This window comes from Eptesicus fuscus, chromosome 1 (genome assembly GCF_027574615.1).
Source record: "Eptesicus fuscus isolate TK198812 chromosome 1, DD_ASM_mEF_20220401, whole genome shotgun sequence".
Classification (NCBI taxonomy): domain Eukaryota; kingdom Metazoa; phylum Chordata; class Mammalia; order Chiroptera; family Vespertilionidae; genus Eptesicus; species Eptesicus fuscus.
Window position 1 is genome coordinate 83,571,053 of NC_072473.1, and position 23,639 is coordinate 83,594,691.

Here is a 23,639-nt window from a genome sequence, read left to right on the forward strand (position 1 = left end):
CACCAAAAATTTATGTGGAATAAAAAAAGACCCCAAACAGTTGCAGCAATTCTGAGAAAGAAGAACAATATTGGAGGAATCATAATACCCGATATCAAGCTATGTTACAAAGCCACTGTTCTCAAAACTGCCTGGTACTGGCACAAGAACAGACATATAGACCAATGGAACAGAATAGAGGACCCAGAAATCAACCCAAACCACTATGCTCAATTAATATTTGATAAAGGAGGCAAGAACATACAATGGAGTCAAGACAGTCTCTCCAATAAATGTTGTTGGAAAAAATAGACAGATACATGCACAAAAATATGAAACTAGACCACCAACTTACACCATACATGAAAATAAACTCAAAATGGATAAAAGATTTAAATATAAGTTGTGAAACCATAAAAATCCTAGAAAAAACCACAGGCAGCAAAATCTCAGACATATCTAGTAGCAATATGTTTATCAATACATTTCCTAAGACAATGGAAACTAAGGAGAAAATAAACAAGTGGGACTACATAAAAATAAAAAGCTTCTGCACAGCAAAAGAAACCACCAACAAAATAACAAGAGAACCCACTGTGTGGGAGAACATATTTGCCAATGTTAAATCTGATAAGGGTTTAATCTCCAAAATTTATAGAAAATTCATACTACTTAACAAAAAGAAGATAAACAATCCATGAAAAAATGGGCAAAGGACCTAAATAGACGCTTCTCAAAAGTGGACACACAGAAGCCCAAGGAGTATATAAAAAAAATTCAAAGTCACTAATTATCTGACAGATGCAAATCAAAACAACAATGAGGTACCATCTCACACCTGTCAGAATGGCTACCATTAACAAATCGACAAATGACGAGTGCTGGCGAGGATGTGGAGAAAAGGGAACCCTCATGCACTGCTGGTGGGAATGGAGACTGGTACAGCCTCTCTGGAAAACAGTATGGAGCTTCCTCAAAAAATTAAAAATGGAACTCCCATTTGACCCAGTAATACCACTTCTAGGAATATATCCCAACAAATCAGAAACACCAGTCAGAAAGGATATATGCACCTCTATGTTAATAGCAGCACAATTTACAATAGCTAAGATTTGGATACAGCCTAAGTGCCCATCAGCAGATGAGTGGATTAAAAAACCGTGGTACACCTTATTACCAAGATGTTGCCAATACTAAGAAGGAAGCCACTGCTTCTCCCAAAGCAGAAACCAAAGCAAAGGCTTTAAAGGCAAAGAAAGCAGTGCTGAAAGGCATCCATAGCCATAGAAGAAGAAGAAGAAGAAGAAGAAGAAGAAGAAGAAGAAGAAGAAGAAGAAGAAGGAGGAGGAGGAGGAGGAGGAGGAGGAGGAGGAGGAGGAGGAGGAGGAGGAGGAGGAGGAGGAGGAGGAGGAGGAGGAGGAGGAGGAGGAGGAGAAGAAGAAGATCCACACGTCACCCACATTCTGATGGCCAAAACACTAAGGCTACAAAGGGAGACTAAATATCCTCAGAAGAGTGCACCCAATAGAAATAATCTTGACCACTATGCCATCATCACCTTCCTCCTGACTACCAAATCAGCCATGAAGAAGATAGAAGACAACAATACACTTGTGTTCATTGTGAGTGTCAAGGCCAACAAGCACCAGATCAAACAGGCTGTGAAGAAGCTCTATGCCATTGATGTGGCCCAGGTCAACCATCTGATAAGGCCTTTGGAGAGAAGAAGGCATATGTTTGACTGGCTCCTGACTATGATGCTTTGGATGTTGCCAACAAAATTGGGATCATCTAAACTGAGTCCAGCTGCCTAATTCTAAATATAAACATTTTACACTGTAAAAAACAACAACAACAAAACAACAGCTGTGGTACATCTATGCAATGGAATACTACACTGCTGTAAAAAAACAAAGAACTCTTACATCTCGCAACAGCATGGATGGACCTGAAGAGCATTATGCTAAGTGAAATAAGCCAGTCAGAGAAAGATAAATATCACAAGATCTCACTCATTTGTGAATATAATGAACATCATAAACTGATGAACAAAAGTAGAGACATAGAAGCATTGAATAGACCATCAAACCTCAGAGGGAAGGCAGGGGGGGATGGACAGGGGGAGAGGGTAAGAGATTAACCAAAGACCTTGCATGTATATAAGCATAACCAATGGACACAGACAATAAGGGGGTAAAGGCCTGGCCTGGCCTGAGGGGCGGGGGTAAGGGAGGGCTGGTAGAGGACAATGGGGGAAAAGGGGGACATATGTAATACTTTCAACAATAAATAATTTTACAAAAAGAAGCAAGTAAACTATATGAAGCCAAAATGAAATGTAGAAAAAGCAATGACTATAGAGGTGTGTTGGGCAGTTAATTAATAAAAAATTCTGTTTCTTTCTCTATTATTTTCATGTTTGTGTATTGGTCAACTTTTCAAAATTCAGTTAGTTGTGATATCTAAATCCTAAATAAACAGTTTAATATCTGGTTTTGTTTTTTTAATTTCTTTATTGATTAGGGTGTTATATATGTGTCCTTATCCTCCCATTCCCCCCTACCCGCCCCACTCATGCCCCCACCCCCTGTTGTCTGTGTCCATCGGTTAGGCTTATATGCTTGCATACAAGTGTTTTGGTTGATCTCTCCCCCTTACCCACACCCTCCCCTACCTTCCCTCTGAGGTTTGATGGTCTGATCGATGTTTCTCTGTCTCTGGTTTTGTATTTATAATTTTTAAAAATTCTTTTTCATAAAGAGAGCCTACAAAATTGTCAAGGCTTTAAGGCTCATAAGATGTGGATTGGCCCCTGGATGTAAGAGAAAAACAAAAGTTTTAAAAAGCATATGCATTTTGTTTTTGATCTTTTAAATTTGTTTTTTGGGAAGAATACATATGTAATGTGTTTGTCACATAACTAGTTTCTAACACATAGCAGGTTGCAAAAATGTTATTTCCCTTTTCCTAGCTCTAGTTAGTACCATAGATATCATGGTGTCTCAAGGACTGCCATTCTTCTTTAGCCATCTATTGGAACATAATACATATCTTGATTATTTTCCATTTATCCCCCCTTGTTGGTGCTACTCAGACCCCTATAACTGGATAAATGCAAATGACCATAGATTCATATTTTAAAAGAAATATTAACTGTTCTTCCTTTCTCTATTTTGATCTTTTCATATTTTTTGGGAAAATTTATTCTTGTGGACATGAATTTTTTGGGTGAGAATGACATGCACAGTAGGAGAATGGAGTAGGTATTGCTAAGACAAGAGAATAAAATGTCAAGTGTGGACAGAACCAGTTTGAAAATAATTGAAGCTTGATGAATAGATCTTAGGGTTGTAGAATATTTCAGTATATTGAGATTTAAAAATATATTTTATCTGTTCTACATAGCCAATTTTGGATCCATGTGAAAGAATTTGACCTCAGAGGTTGTATTCAGTCCCATGGAATCTAAGAATGTAAGAGCCAGAAAGCATGTTAGAGATCATAATCCAGTGACCTCATATTATAGAACAGTCATTGGAGCTAAATGAACTGGCCAAGATCATAAATATGGTTGTGTTTGTCTCAAGGACTATAAACCAAAAGTAACCAACAACATGTCTTGTTTGATTAGAGCATTAAATTCAACCAGTTAAGAGTCATACCTGGATAAGGGAGAAAAAGTCCTATCTGTGGAGAAAAGGCATCTATTTTACCATAAGTACTCAGTGTTAACAAAGAAAATAAAAATGGCTACCTACTGAACTAAGGATGTGTGTGATAGCTAATGTTCAGACTGGACTTATAAAATTAACTATGTGCAGTTGGGAGTCTATTATGTTTTATGAGAAGTGAAGAACAAAAAAGTAAGATAAATGCCAGGAAATCCTTGGTTAATGTTTCTCAAAGTATGTAGTCTCAGGATACTAGTAAACTGCATTAAAACTCCTGGGAAGTTTGTTAGAATGCAAATTTCTGGGTTTTACTCTAGAATTATAGGATAAGCTTCTCTAGGGGCAAGGTAAGAGAGTGCATATTGTATAAATACCTGAGGTGATTTCAATACAGATGGTTTGGATAGGACTTCAAGAAGTACTATTCTAGGTTAATTACAGAGAAAATAATGATTCCATAGCAATAACATCTTGTAAGCATAAGAAAAACACTTAGAACAAGGCATGATAATGATTCTACTATAATAAGAGTCCAATATATCTGGGTTTTAGTTTCAAATACACAACTATCAAATTTTGGGTTCATTGTTTTACCTCCTCTCTTCCCATTTTATCCTCATTGCAAGGGCAAGCTTTTGAAAGATTTTAAGCAAGGGAATGACATGCTATTAATTATATTTGTTGCTGAATAAATATAATAAAAGCATAGAACAAGTTAGGGGCAGATCAAGTTAGGTGAATATGCTATTGAAATAGTCTAGGTAAAAGATAATACCAGCTTAAAATAGGTTGTTGACAGTAGAACTAGAAAGTAGTGAATGGGTTTTGAGATTTATTTTGTTAGGATCAGTAAGTTTATGACTTCTGATGAATGGTTGAGGTTTTAAAGGATATTAATGATTTGAGGGTTCAGGTATTTGAACACGAGGTCAGATCAGGTAGGTCAGGGCTAAAAGACTAGGATGAAATGGTGCATTAAAGGACTAGAGGTCTCTCAGAAATCAAAAGACAAATAGGGTCAGAGTAGAACTGGGAGGATGGCAGACTGTGGCCAGACAGTGAGGTACTGGCATATCTGATTTCCATGGTGGAGCAATTCTATGTGATGGCCAGGTCTGGGTTAGCCATGAGAACAGCAGGCTGATGGGGAAGTCAGTGGAGTTGGAGAGGTTGACGAACTTGATAGGCCAGGATGCTGATTGAGTCATTTGGGACTGGAGTGGACAACTGTGATTCAAAGGCCAAAAGTTTGGGATAGTGACCAAATCAGTTGATGAGAGAAAACAAGAAATAGTTGGATGACCAAATGTAAGAGGAAAAATAGCTTAGAGCCTGTACTGGAGTGCCTTTAAAGAAAATATCTTCCCATTTGATATGTGGATTGTGGGAGAATGAACCCCTCCATATTTGAGACTGTAGGTTTTGGTTTAAGGCAAAAGATTAGGTTTTTTTTTTTTTTTTAATCTTTGTAAGCACCAGAGCACAAACATGCTATTTGTTTGGTTGGTAAGTTATATATTTTGGTTCCAGGAGCAGCACTTCAAATTTGTCATTATAAAGAAATTTATATTCATGAATACTGAAATATTTCTGAATGAAATGCTATGATGTTTGAAATGTGCCTCAAAATAGTAGAGGGTGGATGGGTAGAGGTGATAAATGAAGTAAGATTGGCCAAGCATTGATCCATTGATAATAGCTTGAGGCCCCCAGCAATGGACACATGGGAATGCCTTACACTATTCTATTTTTGTGTATGTTTGAAGTTTTCTTTAATAAAAAATTAAAGAAACCAGTTTATCTTTATAGATTCAGCCCATTGTTTGGATTGGCATCTTTTTATAGTCTCACTTTGTGAAGCTTCTTGTCCACTCTCCATGAGGTCCATAGGGATATGTATTTATCCTCATTTTATTGATAAACCTCTTTGATCTTAAGGAATTTGTTCAGGGGTAAATGTCTGCTTAGAGGCTGACGTAGGACTAGGTCTCCATGTTCTTTTGACTTTTGGACCAGTATGTCTACCACCTGAATGATTTTGTAAGTTTCCATGAAGAATGTGTTAAAATTCAGAGTAGTTCTCTAGGGTCTTTGATTTTGGAAACATAGTCTTCATTTGATTGCAACTCTGACATAATGAGATTGCCTTTGCACATATTACTTTTGCAAGGAATGTTTGTTCCATCTCCTAATTCACCATTTTAACTCCTACACATCCTTCAAAGCTCAACTCAGTCGCCCCACACACACTCTCTGTGCCATCCCAACAATCATTCCTTTATTTGCATTAGTTCTGTATCTTGTTCAAACTTTTTCCATTTCATCAATCACAATGAATTTTAAATGTGTGTATGTGCATGTGTGTGTGCAATTTTCTCTAATAAACTAGAATCATGGACTTTATTTTTTAAACTTCAGGGCCTTTTACATAATGACAACATGTAATATGTAGCTATTCAACAACTCACACATGCCTGAAACTATAGGTCTAAGGCAAAGACAAATGAAAAAAAAAAAAAAGGAACCAAAATAACTGCCCTGGGCTTGGCCTATTTATGCATCTGAGGAGTGAGTACTTATGATGTGGTATGAAAATCTGGGGTTGTGAACATTTTCCTTTTTGGAAACTAAGTCACTCAGAGGTCTTCATTCAAATATCAGGATGAACGCCAATAAATGTAGAAAGTGGTTCTAAGACGAAGTCACTTACAGTATTTTTCCTCTAATAAAAACCCTCCTGTAGGATAAGATGGAGGTGGAGAAGGTGGGAAGCAGGAGGTGTTTGTTTCTGCAGTTGTGCAACTCATAGTCTGTGCAAATCACTTGTCACAGTAAAGTAGGCCCACAGGAAGGAAGATGAAGTACCACACAGATAATCACGTCAGTTATAATGCTAGATAATATCTAGAAAGGCTGATACAGAGTGATCTTTTGAAGGAACATTTGTTTATTAAGAACGGGGCAAAATATATATATCTGAAAGGAATGCTTCACAAAACTGTGTAAGAAGGTGTGGTTAACTTAAGACCATCTTTGTCCTGAAGAGGAATGGGCTTTCACACATATAGTTTTCAAAGTGCTTCTCATAAGTATGAAGAGGAATGCAGCCCACCTTAATTAAAAAGTAAAATTTAAAATGAGTTATAGACCTTCTCCCCATTTATTTTGCAACACACATCAAGCTGATTTCACTGTGAAAGCGTCATTTCCAAGCCTGTGGGGATCTTATCTCCCAGTTAGGCTGGGCCTCAGTGGTAAAGAGGAGGCATAAGGAGGGCAGTGTAAAGACAGCTTTAACATTTTCAGTGAAAAGAGCCAACTTGTATGTGGTACTGATTTGCTTTTAATAACAAGCTTCCTCAACCAAAACCGATGTATTGGCATAAGAACAAGGGTACAAAAGGAACATCAAGGGGCCTTCCAACATGCTAACAAAATGATTCTCTGTTTTGGGTGACCATCATTTTATCCCTTGGAACCAGGAGATAAAAAGATGCAAAAATTTTAATATATGCTGCCTGAATATATAAAGAAACTAGTGCAGCCAGTGGTGTTGTCTTAATACTTTATAAGCACATTCCATACTTTAAGCAAATGCAAATTCTGCATGCTGCCCTTGAAAGGCAATTTCACTGCATACTAAATTGAAAGCAATCACTGGTACAAGCTCAACTAAAACATCTGTCAGGTAAACACCAAAGCATTTTCCACACAGTACTGCATTTTAAAATAGCTAACTTTATTGTCAGTGAAAAGATAGGCACAGAGTGGATTCACACCTGCTTAATTTTACTGGAACTAGCTCCGTTGATTACAGAATGGGGTATTAATCATTATGAGGCCAAATACATTTCAAACCAAAGGTGATTCTTCTCTAGCCATCTGCCAACTTCAGCTATTCATTTTACAAACACATGCCTTTAATCACAAGGGAGGCCACAGAAGGAGGTTTGAAGGCTTCATATAACCCATCGTTGCTACCAGAAACAAACAAACAAACAAACTCCTGACACTGGTCCGACTGATGATGGATGGCACTTGGAAGATATATTCCAAGGATCATGCCAGGCTGAAATTGGTGGCAATTAGCCTATAGCTAATGCCTTCCTTTGAAAACATGTTCAGTAAGAATGAACACATTTTAAGTAACAAATTCCATATGTGAATGAGCAATTGAGATAACAGGAGATTGTATGGCTAACAGACATGAGAATATAATTTATAAGAGTTAGTGCATATGTATACACTTTAAGTTGCTACATTATTAGTTTTTAGGCTCTTCATAAAAAGTAGTTTGCACAGTAAGTTTGTTCATTTTCCAACTGTTGTGCACAACCAACTGTGTAACAAGAAAAAGAGAATGTGATGGGTCCCTTAGTATGTTTACTATGCAGGTGATGGCAAATATTTCAGGTTCCTACTATCCTGTCAACCTGAAGCTCAAAAGCAGCACTGAAAACAGATCCTTCATTAAAACAACAATTAAGATACATGATTTTATAAGAAAGCTCAAGCTACTTTTATTTAATAAAAAATGTTAATAAGAATTTCATATCAAGTAAAGTTTGTTATAATGAAATTTTTCTGTACAAGGGACATTGAAGTACAACTGACTTAGAAGGTCCCCAGAGACCACCATGCAGTACAAGTTAAGACAACAAGGTCACCCTCCTGTTCTGAGATGCCAGTAAAATGCATAGATAGGTGGGAGTCCAGAAACATCCCCCAAGTGTTACATTGACACAATTATGAAAAGGTGGCTACCTTGAGATTTCTCCCATAAACCTGAATTTTAAAATGTCATCTATTAGGGATCTTCTGAAAAGGCTGAATCAATCTTCTTCGTAAACATAATACACTGACATGGACTTCTTCCATCTCTCAAAAGTACAATGTATTTGAGCAAATTACCTTGGATTAAAAACTGAGCCAAGAGGGAACCCCTCTGGTGTGAGGAGGGTAGAGATGTTGTGGAAAGGTCAAAATAATACTTAGCTAAAAACTTCCTCCTTTCCCAAAATACATGAGCCTAAAGGGATGGCTGCCACACAGTGTGGAATGTATGACATTTGTCACCTTACAGAATGTAAATAAAACCATGACTCCCAGAGCTAGTAAAAATGCTGGCAATATGTTATAAACATGAAAGGAGTAAATGAAAGGTTTATTTTTTCTATTTATTTATGCATTTATTTAGACAGAAAGTAGCAGTCCTCAAGTTTGCTATTTGTTGCTTTTACTATTTGAGTTTTTTTCTTTGACTAAAGGGTAATATTAATGAGCATTAACACAACTGCACTTTTAATTTCTACTTGGGATTCACTAAATAACTGAGGATTAATGTGTATGATAATCACTTCATTATTAAAAATGTCAAGACTGCCTGAAAAACCACATCACTATCCCTCTTATCTACTCCTTCCCCCACACAAAATAATTCATTTGGAAGATCATTGGGAATGACACAAGAATACTGTTAAGTAGGTCATTCCTATACTTACAGAGGAACTCTGTAAGATGATCCAAGACAGCCAACCTCATAGCAAGAGAAGAAGTGAAGTTGATATTTTAGGACAGATGTCCCATGTGACTCCATACTGAAATCAGAATCAGGAAAGGAAAAACCTTGCAAAAGGCACTGCAGGAAAGGCAAGATAGGAACTCGGAACCCTGTACAAACTACTGAAGCCAGGGCCAGTTTACAAAATACATATGCCCTGGACTATGAAGATACCTTTTCTTAAAAATGGGGATTGTTGTATATAAGGGTTTCCCAAAATAAGCATGGTATTTGGCAGAGTGGGAAGTTGTGTTGTATGATCTTGAAAAAGTCACTTAAAGTCTCTAGGTCTCAGAATCCTCATCACTAAAATGACGGGGTTGGGCTATTCTATTGTTAAAATTCCTCCCAGCCACTATGCCTCACAATGTAATATATCAGGCCTACTCTTCTATTAATCTGCTTTCTAACTAGCATATCCCCAAACCTCTACCCCCAACCCTTATATAACACCCCCAATTCCCTCACCTCCCCCCAAACCCTTGAAAACTGATATTAATGACATTGATTGTAGATTTATCATCTTAATAAAGGGTAGATAAATGACACAGAGCAGGGACTTATGGAAATGAGCAGTCCTTCTGTGTTTCTGGAGGCAGCCCTTAGGCAAAGCTTGGAGTCATGGCCTCCTTGGTCCCTGCCCACATGTACATTTCCTACTGCTCTCCAAAAGTATTCCAAGATGGAGTCACTGGCCATGAAAAGAGGTAGCTGAGGACTCTGCTGCAGCCCACCTCTCCCCTGACTACAGCACAGTACTCTGGGTTTCTGATGCTTTTCCCTTGGAGGTGATAGTCAAATACGTCTAAGAATTTGGGAAACAAAATGAGTTATTTCAAAGTAGTCACCAGAAATTCAAAGCATTCAACCTGTCACCAAAAGTGCTTCCTCGTTTTGCAAATAATTGACAATTTGAGACTGGTGACACAGCCAGTGAATCTGTGCTGAAGAAGAAATATACACTAAGCAGAATGGTCTCAGGAAAGGCAAGCAAGCTGTTCATGGCTAGACACAGACCACAAAGGTCTACATTCAGCAAGCACCTCATGCAACTCTCCATGAAGGCCTCCGGTGGTTTAACTCTCTAAGAGAGAGGAAGTTTCAGCTAATTTAACTCTCCTAGTGGCTGAAAGCAATATATTAATTACCCAAATGCATAAATTATTCCAGAGTATATATATGAATGTATGAACCTCCAAGAGGGTACCAAAAGAATCGACTTCCAAAGCACCACTGAAATGAAGATAAAAACAATCCCCTGGCACAGGGTAGCTGGGAAATTGGAAGGGAAAATAAGCTCCAGCACCCTTCCACACCCCAATACTCCCTACCTTTCCTCCAGTTTACATGGCTCCAAGAACTATTCCTTTTCATAAGTCCAAGGTAAGAGCTCTCTCTCTGGATGCTGCCTAGATGGTAACTCTGCAAAACATCACATGTGCAAATTCTCTCCGGCCTCCCATTTCTGAACTACCTTTTACACACTGTCTTCCAAACATACTGTGCTCTCCAATAAAAAATGATCTGGAATATGGAAATGCCAAAAAATTTTAAGCACATTGCAAAACATTGGTGAATATCCAGCTATTAACAGTCCCAGTATTTGTATAAATCCAAATGATAACCTTTAGAGCATACTCTGATTGATTTGTCTTTAGAGGTACTCTCTAAGTGCACCAAAATAGACTGGAATTCATATGGCATTGCGTAGGTACTATAATGTCTCAATTAAAAAGTCCCTTTAAAAAGCATTCCCCCAATCCCTTGTGCTCACCCTCAAAATAACAACAACAAAAGGGAAAAATCATTAAGAGCATTCTTGCTGAGAAACTATAGCTCTTGATTAGGACATTTAGATGAGATATTCCACCATTTCTGCATCAGGCTCTTGTCCCAGGATCTGAGCAGCAGCTTTTCTTTCCAGAGTACTGGAGTGGAAAACGGGACCATCTAAATAGAAATAAGCGATTAGAAAACACTTAGAGATAACATAAAAACACAAATTTCTAGAAATGGACATCTTTTAAAGCCCCTATGAAGTCAATGGTCAGATGAGACTTGCTTGTCACCTGCCTTGTTCCCCTGAACATTTATTTACTTCTACTGGGAGAAAGGCCTGGACTCATTTCTGTTCCCATCTTAGTGTCAGATAAGTTATTTACAGACTCTTTGCCTTCATGTCCTCTGATTAATCCTTTTTAGAATATGAAAAACCTCCCTCCAAATGACCAACTGTGCCCAAACAGCAGGTACAAAAAACAAATCTATAATTGAGGGCAGAATCAAAAGCTACCTGGTAGAGCATTATTACCTGTCTTGTCTGGATTACAGGCCAAATTAGGTATAGACAAGCGCCGTGGTCCAGAAGCAGTGGCTGGAGTTGTAGGAGCCTCAGCCTGAGCCAAAGATGGAGTTGGAGCTGGAGCTGGAGTAGCAGCTGCAACTGGAGATGGAGTCGGTGTCTGAGTCAGAGCTGGAGCAGAAGCCTGAGCTGCTGCTGGAGCCGGAACAGGAGTTGGAGCCCGAGCTGGAGCCGGAGCTGGAGCAGCTGGAGCAACCTGAACAGCAGCAGCAGCAGAAACAGGAGCAACAATAGAGGCAGAAACAGCAGAGGCAGCAGCTGGAATCTGAACAGCAGCAGCTGGAGAAACAGCAGCAGCAAGAGCAGCAGTAGCAGTTGCTGGAGATGGAGTAGCAGCAGCAGCAACAGCCACTGGAGCAGCAGCTACCATGGTGGTGGTGTTGGTGGCAGCATTGGCAGTGATGGCGGCAGCAACTGTAGCAGGAATAGAGATTGGAGTAACAGCTGCAGTTTTGTTTGCTTCAGTTCCCCGTTCTGTTTGGGTGCTGCAGTCTCGGCTGCCCGTCTTAGAGTGAGCTGAGAGCAGGGGAGTGGAGGGTGGCACAGGTGAGGGTGTAGAAGAGACAGATTCTGCACGGTAGTCTCCACCCAGGAGAATGCCTACAAAGGAAAAAGGGAAAGAGGTTAGAAAACTATACTTTCTTCAAATGCAGACATCTCATTACCTCTTTTTCTTTGTAGGAGGTTCAGGAGAAATGTGAATGGGTCTAATTTTTTACTTTGTCCTCATTCAAACCCAGAAACCAGTTTGTCACGCATATCTCATCACATCTCAAAGTTTCTTTCAGACTTGGTAGACCCCTTCTGGTTCTCATTCTCCAAGCCCCAGCACATCGTATTAAACCTTAAGTGTCCTGGGTATGTGTTTTGATTTATTTGTCCAATGGTGATTGATTTCCACCGAGCTGTCAGAATGCTTCTACTTGTTTCCACCTATAAACGACACCATCCATACTAGACAGCTGGAAAGGATTGGTGGAAGAAGTCTGTGGTCACATATGAATGTGATAATTGTGTGATCTAAGGTTCTAATCATGACCATAGTCCCCAAAGTGCCTACTCTAACTAAAGGGCACTGCATGTGTCACAGAACTAAGGAAGTTATTAGAAGCAACAAAAACAGCTAAAATTAAAATATATACGGCTTGTTTCCTCAGGCCCTAACAAAGTGCCTTGTGGTATCACAGATACTTCTGGGGGTTTGATTAGAAGGGAAGGAATGGACAGGGAAGAAATGAAAAAGTACATTCTATTCTCAACTCAGAACATTCTGGTAACAAAAACCTGTCACCCAGCTCCATTTAGCTTAACTAGAACTCTGAGTCCTTGAACTTTATGGGAGAGAAGAACACAGAAAAAGCTGGAATTTTAAATTTTTTAATGGCCCAAAGGCTACATGGGTTTTGTACAAAAGGCCCCACATGGTAAAGGCCAAATATGAGAATTTTTAAGAGGAAACACGTTGTTTTCCTTCCCACCCAAATAGAACTTAGCATTCTTATCTTCTAAGGCCATGGCTTCAACCAATGTTTTCTCCGTGAGACCTCACAGTGTGGAGGAGCTCCTGATATGCAGCTAGCCTCTCAGGAGGACCCAACCTGCAATATCTTCCTGTCTAGAATCTGGACCATTACTCTTTTCCCTTGCTGTGTGGGCACATATCTAAATCAGGGCTCTCCTTAAACATGTTGCTTTAATCTTCCTTATTTATTGTCATTACCTAGGCTCCCTTTCCAGCTCTTATCATCCCGCTTCTCTTCCATGATGGGGGTGCCAGTCAGGGTGGAAGAGTGGGAGAGCAAACCCGATCCAGCATTGGAAATGGACATCAGAGACTTTGCTGGCCGCATGGATGATAGCTGCTCTGTCTTACTAGGCTCCTTCCGGGAACGCTGCTGGAGTACTTTGATCATGGCATCCTTCTCAATAATCTGGGCATGGAGGGTCTTAATCCTAGGAGCCAAAGACAAAGAACATATAAAGATCTTGTTGCCATCTTCATGTTCTACTCTCATTGCCTACATGGACTTGAACTTCCATGACCTTTTTGACTAAGTTGTGGTCTAGTTATTTCTGAGTTGTAAGACAAGGGACAGTGCTACATTTTAAAAATGCCTTTCTATACCCCCAAATTGATAAAACAGAGCATGCAGGAGTTGTTGCTTAAATTTTAGGAAGCCAAAGTACAATATTGGTTGGGGGATGGAGGGAAAGGCCGTATATGAGAGTAAACCTATATAGTGGGTGCTATAGTGAAGAATCCGAGTCAACAGAAATGAAGTCAGTGAGAAGATGGGAACTTCTATACTAGTAAATGGGCCATAACCTTCAAGTAATAAGTAAATGATTATGCGTTTATAAGAGACATCAGGTATAGCATGACTAGATACTCTTTTACTGAGCACTGTGCAGTATAACAGGGTTGTGGTACAGTGCTAGAAAGAATACCCCAGAGTGCAAATACCAATGGTTCAGTTCTGGAAGAAAGCAGATGAAAAGCAATTACCAAGGCCAAAGGGGAAAGCAACATTACTTGGAATTCCATAGTGAGTGGGAATGATCAAGGTAAAGGTCATTGCATCTCATATCCTAAGTAACAGGCTGGCAGGAGTATAGGGGTGGGGGAGGCTACATTATCAGGTTTCTCAACTGTGAACGAAGATGCTAACCCTTCCCTACTGACCTATCTGGTCTCCATACCAACCCGGGGTCCAGATCAACATTTTACCTGCCCTCCATATCAAGGCAACGCTTGTTGGCCATCAAGATTTCTTCCTCCTCCTTCTGGATGCGAGCTTCGAGAGCTGTGTCATAGCTGGTGTTAGGAGAGTGGCTGATGACTGTTGTGTCCCTGGGAAGGAAATGGCAGTATGATCATGAGAGGACAGCAAAATCAATAAATCCTATCCCCTTCCTAAGTAGAAGATATTGCTGGGAAAGCCCTAAACTGAAATCAAACTTATTAGGCCAGATTAGTTTCTGGGTGGCTAACTGATAAGAGCTTTCAAGATAAGAAATTCCAACTCTCAGAGCTAGAAGAGGTGATTGGCCTAGAAGTAGCTGCAAAAGTCAGTGAGGGATTCTATGAGAGGCGTGCATGGGTTTGCCTTCAAAACTAAGCAGACATCCTTCCAAAATATTCTGATTTTCACATTTTGGCCAGGCAATAGGAGGATAGTTATATTTCCACTTTATATTATTTATATTACATATAAGATATTTTATATTTCCATTTTATTTTCATGACAGTCATAAAATGAAAAAAAGAGCTAGATTTTTAATGTGACAGATGAACAGCATTAACTACACCTGAGTGCTAGAAACAAACTATAGACATGTCAACAGGTAGGGCATGTGAGCTGAGTGAGAAGCAGGGTCTTTGTGTCAGTGCCACGTGAGTCCTATCTAACCTGCATCTGAAAGGTTCTGGTTCCAAACCATTGAGTCTCCCCCAAATAAGTGACTGTTCTCTTGCCAAAATTCCAACTGCATGAGGGACCATCATGTTCCATCTGAAAGTGTCTCAGGCCATTGACTCAAAAACTAATTAATAAGAAACGAGAGAGAGAGAGAGAGAGAGAGAGAGAGAGAGAGAGAGAGAGAGAGAGAGAGAGGGAGAGAAAAAGAAGAGGGTCTAGCCCATGGGCAAGGCTGATGTATAATTAGCACAAGTCAAAAACAAGGGAATCCTTTATTCTGTTGATAAGTGAGGTCATTGCATCTTTCTTTGGTTCATTTACAACTAGTTAGTAATAGAGAAGAAGGGAAACAGAACGAAGAAAACTGGATCTTATTTGAGTAATGTGGAGGGAAAGAAAAGAGATTAGGAAGAATATTAATGTAATTATATTTCTCTTAAAGAAAATCAGACAATAGGCTGGGAAAACAATGAACTGGCACTGCTTCATTATATTTGCTATGAGAACACGGATCTGTGGGAGAACTCCAGACATATTTTCTGCTGGCAGCTAGCTCTGGCTGTGTTCTCTTAGCTTAGAGATTGTGACCAGTGCAGATGGGAGCAAAGGGGCAATGGAATGAAGAGGCAGAAAGTTAGTATTAAAGTTGGGAAATTTTGGTGTGCTTTTGCAAAAATACTGTCCCCCAAAACAGTTGCACCTTATATACAGGGCTGAAACAATTTATTTGAATAGGGAAATAATTGGAGAGCAAGGAAGTAATGGATTACAATGGCTCTCATCATTTGCTAAATTCAAAATATTTTAGCATCTCAGAATTCTACACTTGCTCTAGTGCAGTTCACTTGCTTGAAGTCCTACTGTGCTCCAAAGTACCCAAGAAGAAATGGCACTGTATAGTGCTGAGAGCACGGGCTCTGAATATAGACCACACCAGGGTCAAGCCCCAGCATCCCCAAGTTCACTGCCACTAACAAACTCTCTGAGCTCAAGAAGTCAGTTAACTGCTATAGGTCTCAGTCTCTTAATATGCAAAATGGAAATAATAATTGTACCTATATCTCATGGGATCTTTAGTGGATAAAATTGAAGTATGCATGTAAAATACATAGTGCCAGACACAGTAAAAATACTCAACAAAGTTATCTATTATTAGGAGAGAAAAGTATAAGTAGAAGGAGAATAACAAAAAAGAGATTATGACTAGAAAGAATTACAGCTCTTGGTATAATCCTGGAGGCATTTCCTGCAGTACAGAGTTCCAGTGTGATGGCTGAGGCTTCAGAGCCAGACCTCTCTAAAAAGTGCATGGTATCTATGGACACTGGGAACTTGAGCGTATTAGTTTGTCACTAGGGGAGCCAGTGCTGGCTTACTGCCACAGCCACTGCATAAAAGACCATTTGGGGGACTCAGTGCCCTGCCAGCTAATTGATATGGACACTGTGAGCTCCTCAGGAATGGAGCCTGAAAATGTGGGGCACTTAGTGAATTCCTACAGAGCTGCCCGGATGGCCTTCAATATCAATCTTCTTTCTAGAAGATGGGTTACTAAGCCAATGGTTTAGGCAAAAGCAAGCAAGCACAGTGTTTGAAGAAGCACCTTGACCTGCTAACTTTCAATACTATGAAATGATTTTTAAGCACATTCATAGGGAGATGCTGAGCTTGAAAACACAACCTGCAAATCCCAAAACCTAAATCCATGAATTTGCCATGCCCCATCTCCAATTCTTAAGTAAAACAGTTTCTGGCAACTGTCTCTCTAGCCATCTTCTCCCTCCTTCCTTTCTTCAACAAAGTTATCCCCATCACATTACTTACATTGCCTTCTAGAATACCATCCATGACCTCCAAATTAAAAAATCTAGTGGCCTTTTAAACTTCAAGTCTATCTTTTCATATAGGTAGCACTCTTTGTTTATTAATTATGTAAACTCAGACATCAGTACAGCACTGTGTTTGAAGTTACTATGAGGCTGGAGAGTGGCTAGATATCAGTAAGACTAGTTCCTGACTGCAGGAAACTTGTAAGGGGAAACAAAAAAGTTAATAATTAATTATTACAGAAATGAGTTTGGACTTTATTCCAATAGGCACTGATAATAATTAGAGCTTTTCGAGAGGATTGGACGATAGTGTTATCTCTTACTGAAATGTGATGGAGGGATTAGAGGAGCAATAATACTGGACACAGGCAGACCAGTCAGAAAGGTTATATTGAAATAATCCCAGCAAGATAGAATTAAAACAGGAACCAGTGAAATGGTAAGGGAAATGGAAACAGACCAGACTATAGAAGGCAGAATTGCTAGAACTTGGAGAGTGCTTAAATTTGTGTGTTAAGGTGAGGGAAGAATGAATGAGAACTTTGTTGTTTCTAATTCAAATTACTAGAAGAGATGACATACCACTCATTTTCTGAGACAGGAAAACGGAGGAGATATTTCCTCCCCCCAAAAAACACACAATATAATGGGTTTTTATTTTAATTACATTGGAGTTAAAGTGTTTTACAAATAGCCATATAACAATATCCAAAAAGTTGTTGAATTTCTAACTTTAATTTTAGAGATGTCAGAGTTACTACTTGAAGCTATAATACAGAACAAAATAACTAAGACAATGTAGAATGGGAAGAAAGCTAAGGATGGAAACTGAGAAAGGCCTACGATGAAGGAAAAGGTAGATACATGTAATGTGTGTGACCAGCTTCTATCTCCTGCTTCTCTTTCTTCCTTCTTTCCCAGATTTACTTTGTCCCAAATAAGAATGAAACTTGCACATTCTGAGAGGTTGATCAGGTGTTTTATCTTTTTATCCTTTTGCTGCTCTTCAGAAATAATTCACCAACTGCACTGCCAACTGGGTTCTTCTGGGATTGAATTTTTATGTGGTAATAATTTTCCTCATCTATATTAAGCATCTAGAGAGGAATCAATCTCTAGGAACACAATAATATGAAATTATAATATAGTGTAATTATTTATAATACTGTTTAATCCTCACCTGTTAATGTGTTTTTATTGATTTTTAGAGAAAGGGGAAGGGAGAGGGAGAGAGAAACATTGATCAATTGCCTTGTATACACCCTAACTGGGGATCAAACCCACAACCCAGGTGTTTGCCCTGACCGGAAACTGAACCAGCGACCCCTCAGGGCACGGGAAGACGCTCAACCAACTGAGCCACACCAGCCAGGGTTATTTATAATATTTCTAAGTGAGTAAATAATAAGCCTCAAATACTGATAGTAACTCTTGAACAGGTAATAATCCCTATTTCATCATCTTTGAAATCATGATACCTGGGAGGTAGCAGAGTATAGTGGCTAGGTGTCAAAAATGTAGATTTAAATCCTGATTCTTCTGCCTCATAGTAGCTGTGTGTGATTTTGGGTTAACTATTTATACTGTGCCTCAGTTTCCTTATCTGTATAATGTATAATAGCACTTATCTGAAAGAATTATTGTGAGGATGAGCAATAATTTTAAAGTGCTTAGAAGAGTATCTTATACAGTAAATACTCAATGTGATTTCTTGCACTGACATCTTTCACTTTGAAAAGAGGTGTTTCAGAGAATCAAAATGCTGGAAGGAGTATAAATAGAGGCAAAGTATAAATAGTTTGCCCAAGATCACACACAGCTACTAATAGGTAGAAGAATTAGGATTTAATCTACATTTTTGACACCTTAATCTCTATTCTGCTGCCTCCCAGATATGACGATTTCAAAGATGATGAAATAGGTATTACTACTTATTAAATATGTCTTCTAACCTGAGGAGTGATAGTTGTCTAGTCTTATGTTAAAAATATGTATTTTATTTTTCACAAAGGCTAAACATTGGAAATAATCCAAATATCCTTATGAAGTGAATGGTAAATCCATATCATGGAACACTACTCAGCAATAAAAAGGAATAAACCATTGATACAAGCATCAACTTGGATGAGTCTCAAAATAATTATGCTGAGAGAAAGAAGTCAAACAAAGCATACATACTCTATGACTCCTTTTATATGACATTCTAGAAAAGGCAAAATTATAATGACAAAAAGCAGATTACCTGTCGTGGGGGGGGGTCAGGCATGGAAGGAAGGGATCAAGTTGAAGGGGCACAAAGATACTTTAGCATGTGTCCACTATCATGATTTTGGTCGTGACTACATAATTGTATAAAATTACTAACATTCATCAAAACATACACTTAAAATAGGTGATTTTGAATATGTAAAATAAACCTTAGTTGAAAAAAACTACAACTACCATTAATACCATCCAAACAACATGTCCTAAATGTGCAACCTGCTATTTACCTATAAGCTATTATGATGGGAATATATTAAGTTTGAGATAATAGCAGAATACAAAGAAACCAAGCAGGCCATTAAAATGGGGCACTAGATTTCAGCATTATAATTATAGAGTTAGACATCACCTTATTTCTTTCATTCTTCTTTTCTCCTTCCTTCCTTTATTCATTTTTACTTTCATCCTTACTCAAATATATGTTGGGCAGTTTCCATCTGCACCCAATATCTTGGGCACTTAAAAATTATTTTGGAAGAAAATAGAATAGTATACAAAGCTTTTACTATGAAAAGAGTCAAGGAGCAGACCTTGGTCAATACCTTTATTTAGGGCTTGCAGGAGGGAGAATTAAACCATTGGACAGAAAAGGAATAGCAGGAGATGTTGGAAGAAAGGCAGAAGAGCCCACAGGTTCTGAAATAAAGGTCCTACCAGGAGGGAACTGACTGCTTTTTATCACATTAAATGATAAGCATACACAATTTACTGCACACAGTGAAAACCTTCTACACCTGGTGATTTAAAGGAATTCTATTTAAATTAAATCTACCTCGTGGAGCCAACAGATTCTGGAAAGAGATCCATTTGAAAGGGGTTTCCCCCAATACTCAAAACTTCCCAGGAAGGAAGGAAAGGGGGTCGCTTCTTCCAGGCCCATGACAACTTCCTCACTTTCCTACATCTTGACCTGGAGTCTTATTCTGAAGTCATTTTCAGCAATGAACCTCCCAGTACCAAGAACCCTGGCTTTCTAACATTTACTCACACTGCATACCTTCATGAGCTATATCTTTCTAAGTTTATGCACAAAGACAACAAAATTACCTTGCATCTCCTTTTTAGTGTTAGGGTTTCCTGAATAAATTCTGAACAAGTGCTGGGCATAGGTGTTTTCTTGGAAGCAAGGAGATAAAATTAGAATTAATTCTGCTTCCAATCTACCTACAAACTTCTCGGCCATCTGAGTAGCACAACTGGAGTGTCTGTGCACTCTATCACTACACTGACATGTACTGAGCACACTTCTCAGAAAACAAAAACAAGTAAGCTTAAACCCATGAGGAATTCAAAGTCAAGACACAGGTGATTCTAATCTCTTTAAGGTTTATAGAGGACACCAGGAGGCAGGCAGAGAAACATAAGATGTCTTCCTGGAGAACTGGAAATAAGTTTAGAAACCATCAGTCCAGCTCTTAAGCACTGACCTCCCTCTAATTCAGCAGGAGAAAGACTCAAAACTAAATGTATCAACTGCCCCCTCCACACAAACAAACCAGCTCAACGTGTGGCAAGCGCTTCCAGACTCTTCCAGCTCAGCATGTTTAGGAGAATCTTAAAAATAACACTGCGGTTCTTAATAACTTTCTGGATAGAGACTGTGAGGGGTGCAATATGCTATATAGCCCACCTTGAATACCCAGCTCCAGATCAAGGCTCTTCCTGTATCTCCACAACACATGTCATCTCATTATTTGAATTTAGTTTTTCTGTGTGTGTGTTTTTGAAATACGTTTTTATTGATTTTTAGAGAGATAAGAAGGGAGAAGGATAGATAGAAACATCGATGAGAGAGAAACATCATTGATCGGCTGCTTTCTGCATGCTCCCTACTAGGGATTGAGCCCAAAACCTGGGCATGTGCTCTGACCAGGAATTGAACCAGTGACCTCTTGGTTCATGGGTCAATCCTCAACCATTGAACCACACCAGCCGAGCATGAATTTAGTTTTGTCATTGTTTCATTCTTTCCCAAATGATGAGTATGGCCAGCAGAGAGCCAAACAAACTGGATAAGAACAGTTTCCTCCAAAGATCAAAAATTACTGTTTATAATGTGAAAAGGGGAACAAATAAGCTGAAATATTTTTAAAATCCTCCAGCCACTTTCCCTTATCAAATAGAATGTGACTGCTTACATGTGATAGACTCATGGACACAGAGAATGTATCCTTCAAATATAGAATTTCTCAAAGGGCAGGATGGATTCATGTTAAGCATAGCCTTTGGCATATCTTGGACAAGCCAAAGGTATCAAATGGCAGCAGCCACTTCTGAGTGACATTTAGTTTCGGAGTACATTTTGCTGGAGAGTCTTTCACTCCAGTTCGGGGGCTAAACAAAGAAACCTACACATCTGGCTGAAAGACACTGTGGCTCTGGTGATGTAGATGTGCAAATGGTTCAGTTGATTCCATCTGTGATTATTCTGGCTTCTGAGGAAAGCTGAACTATGGTTCCAATAAGTTTATAAGTAACTTTTATTTTCAAATCCCTGACCCTCTGCCCCCACAGTCATTCAGTCCCTGCATAACTAGATGAAAGAAAACACACTTAAGTAGAAAGTAGGAGGGGTGGAGAACATTAGAGAAGAAAAAAGAACACACTGAAAAATCTATTAATTAGTCACCTTTTTGTTCTTCTCCTACCCCCTGACTGTACCAGCCAAGTAGTTACCTCTGAGCAGCTACAGTTGCAGCAGCATCCAGAGCAAAATGTCTCATCACGTTCTCCTCTAAGTACTTTTGTTCCCACTTAGTCATATCAGCTTCCAGGGCCAGGATCCTTTCCTCCTTTTCACGAAGGAGCTCCATCAGTGCAGCAGCATTGTATTCTGAAACGTTGGTGGGCTGAGAGTTTCCCTGGCGCTGTTGGGAGAGATGCCGACACCCCTCAGATTAGTAGGAAAAGAAGTGTGGTGGCCAAGTCCCATTTTGAAGAGTCTCTATATTTGGAAAGAATTACTGCCCAATCCACTTCAGTTTGGATTCTGATTCTGAAGCAAAAGGGAATTCAGATTTTCTCCTAAGACCACAGGATTCTCTATTTTGGGCTTGAATCCGAGACTCCCTTGATCAAGAAAGGAGTGTGCCATATCAAATTGTCATGCTTCCCAGAAAGTGGATAAATGTTTTACAAAGCACCATGCCTGCCTGCAAGCATGGTACATGATTAAAATTGGAATTACAAATCTAAGCTTTGGTTTTTACCTTGCCCCTAACTTGTTGTTTGGCTTTCAATGAGTCATACAACTTTTTCTAGGTCTTGATTTACTTTCATGTAAAAATGAGGGGTATGGTCAGATGATTCTAAAGACCATTTCCAATTCGAAAATGATTAGGAATATACTTTTATAGCATCTTCACTTCTTGTTGGGTCTACTATTTCTGGGGTTCATGTGAAAAATAAAAGGTGCAAGATAATAGGCATTAAGGATTTTGCTGTGATAGGAAGCTAGCTAAGCAAGCTTCACCTTTACAATTAAAAGGTACTCTGGAGTAAGATAGGGTGAGGCAAAAATCCTAAAGATGAGCATGAGTGTGTTTTTGTCTTCATGTCAAGCACCAAGGGAAAAATAAGCAATCAGGAATACTCCTTTTCTTTAAGTTCCCCAAACCTGTTGAATTCTGAGGGATTCCAGTTCTCTCTCCAGTCGTGTCCGGAGACGGTGTTCCAGCTGCTCACGCTTTTCACATGCTGCCTGGAGCTGTACAAGGGCCTGCTGCATCTTCTCCACCTTATCTACATACACCTGCTTCTTTTTAAGCTGAAAAATCAGGTTGAGACAGGATGAAGGAAAGATAACAAGATCAGTTATGCACTCCCCCACAGCCCATGACTGTTTAGCTCTCTTCCTGTCCAACTTTAAAAATGAGTGCATTGTGAGAAGGTTCTTAATGATGAATAGCAGGCTGCCTGGCATTTATCATACAGAGAATGCAATAAGTGACAGGAATTAGGAGCCCCTTTTTAATCTCCTTCCCCTTCCCTATCTCTAGGTCTTCCCCAAATCTATTTCTACGGGTAAAATCAGACAGATGCTACGATGGAAGTAATAGTAGATGGAAAGCTCTTAAAATGTTTGGATGTCCTCACCTCTGCTCTTCTTCACTCTAATCTGGAATATACTGGGGGAAGGTATATCTTACTTTGGTCAATACAATATAGAAATGCTAAAAAATAGGGGGGCTCTCCAGGGGAAAAAAAGCTTAATTTGGCATGGAAAGGAAGCCCACCTCTCCCCTTTATGCAGCTGTCTTCCTTTATGCAGGTCAATTGCTGAAGGTACAAGGAGTTTGTAATTGTCTTTTTGAAGCCTGCAGTCCTGGTAATTACCTTTTATTAAAGGAACAGAGAGTATGTGCAATTTCTGCCTCATTCATGAGCCTGAATTGATAATATTGGACTGTAATCTCTCAGTTTTTGGGGGGAGACCTTTAAAGAACCCTAAAGACTCAAACTAATGAATCAAATATAAAACTAAATAAGTCAAACACCTCTTCTTCCCTGAAAGCCTATGAGCCATATCCCAAAGCAAAGGTAGGAGTAGGCTGA

At 39.2% G+C, this 23,639-nt stretch overlaps 1 protein-coding gene and 1 pseudogene across 1 annotated transcript in view; one reads left to right on the top strand and one right to left on the bottom strand.

Annotated features, from left to right (window-relative positions):
• The first annotated feature begins 1,120 nt into the window (after window positions 1-1,120).
• LOC129149831 (60S ribosomal protein L23a-like) lies at window positions 1,121-1,808 on the top strand (annotated as a pseudogene).
• Window positions 1,809-9,661: 7,853 nt separating this feature from the next.
• AMOT (angiomotin) overlaps window positions 9,662-23,639 on the bottom strand; it is a 42,092-nt gene continuing 28,114 nt past the window's right edge. The window contains exons 6-11 of the mRNA XM_028132022.2: window positions 22,702-22,851; window positions 21,762-21,952; window positions 14,301-14,423; window positions 13,293-13,525; window positions 11,522-12,172; window positions 9,662-11,160 (exon numbers count right to left, since the gene is read on the bottom strand). Coding sequence (XP_027987823.2) covers window positions 11,063-11,160; window positions 11,522-12,172; window positions 13,293-13,525; window positions 14,301-14,423; window positions 21,762-21,952; window positions 22,702-22,851 — 1,446 coding nt within the window. The 3' untranslated portion in view covers window positions 9,662-11,062. The remainder of the gene's footprint in view (window positions 11,161-11,521; window positions 12,173-13,292; window positions 13,526-14,300; window positions 14,424-21,761; window positions 21,953-22,701; window positions 22,852-23,639) is intronic.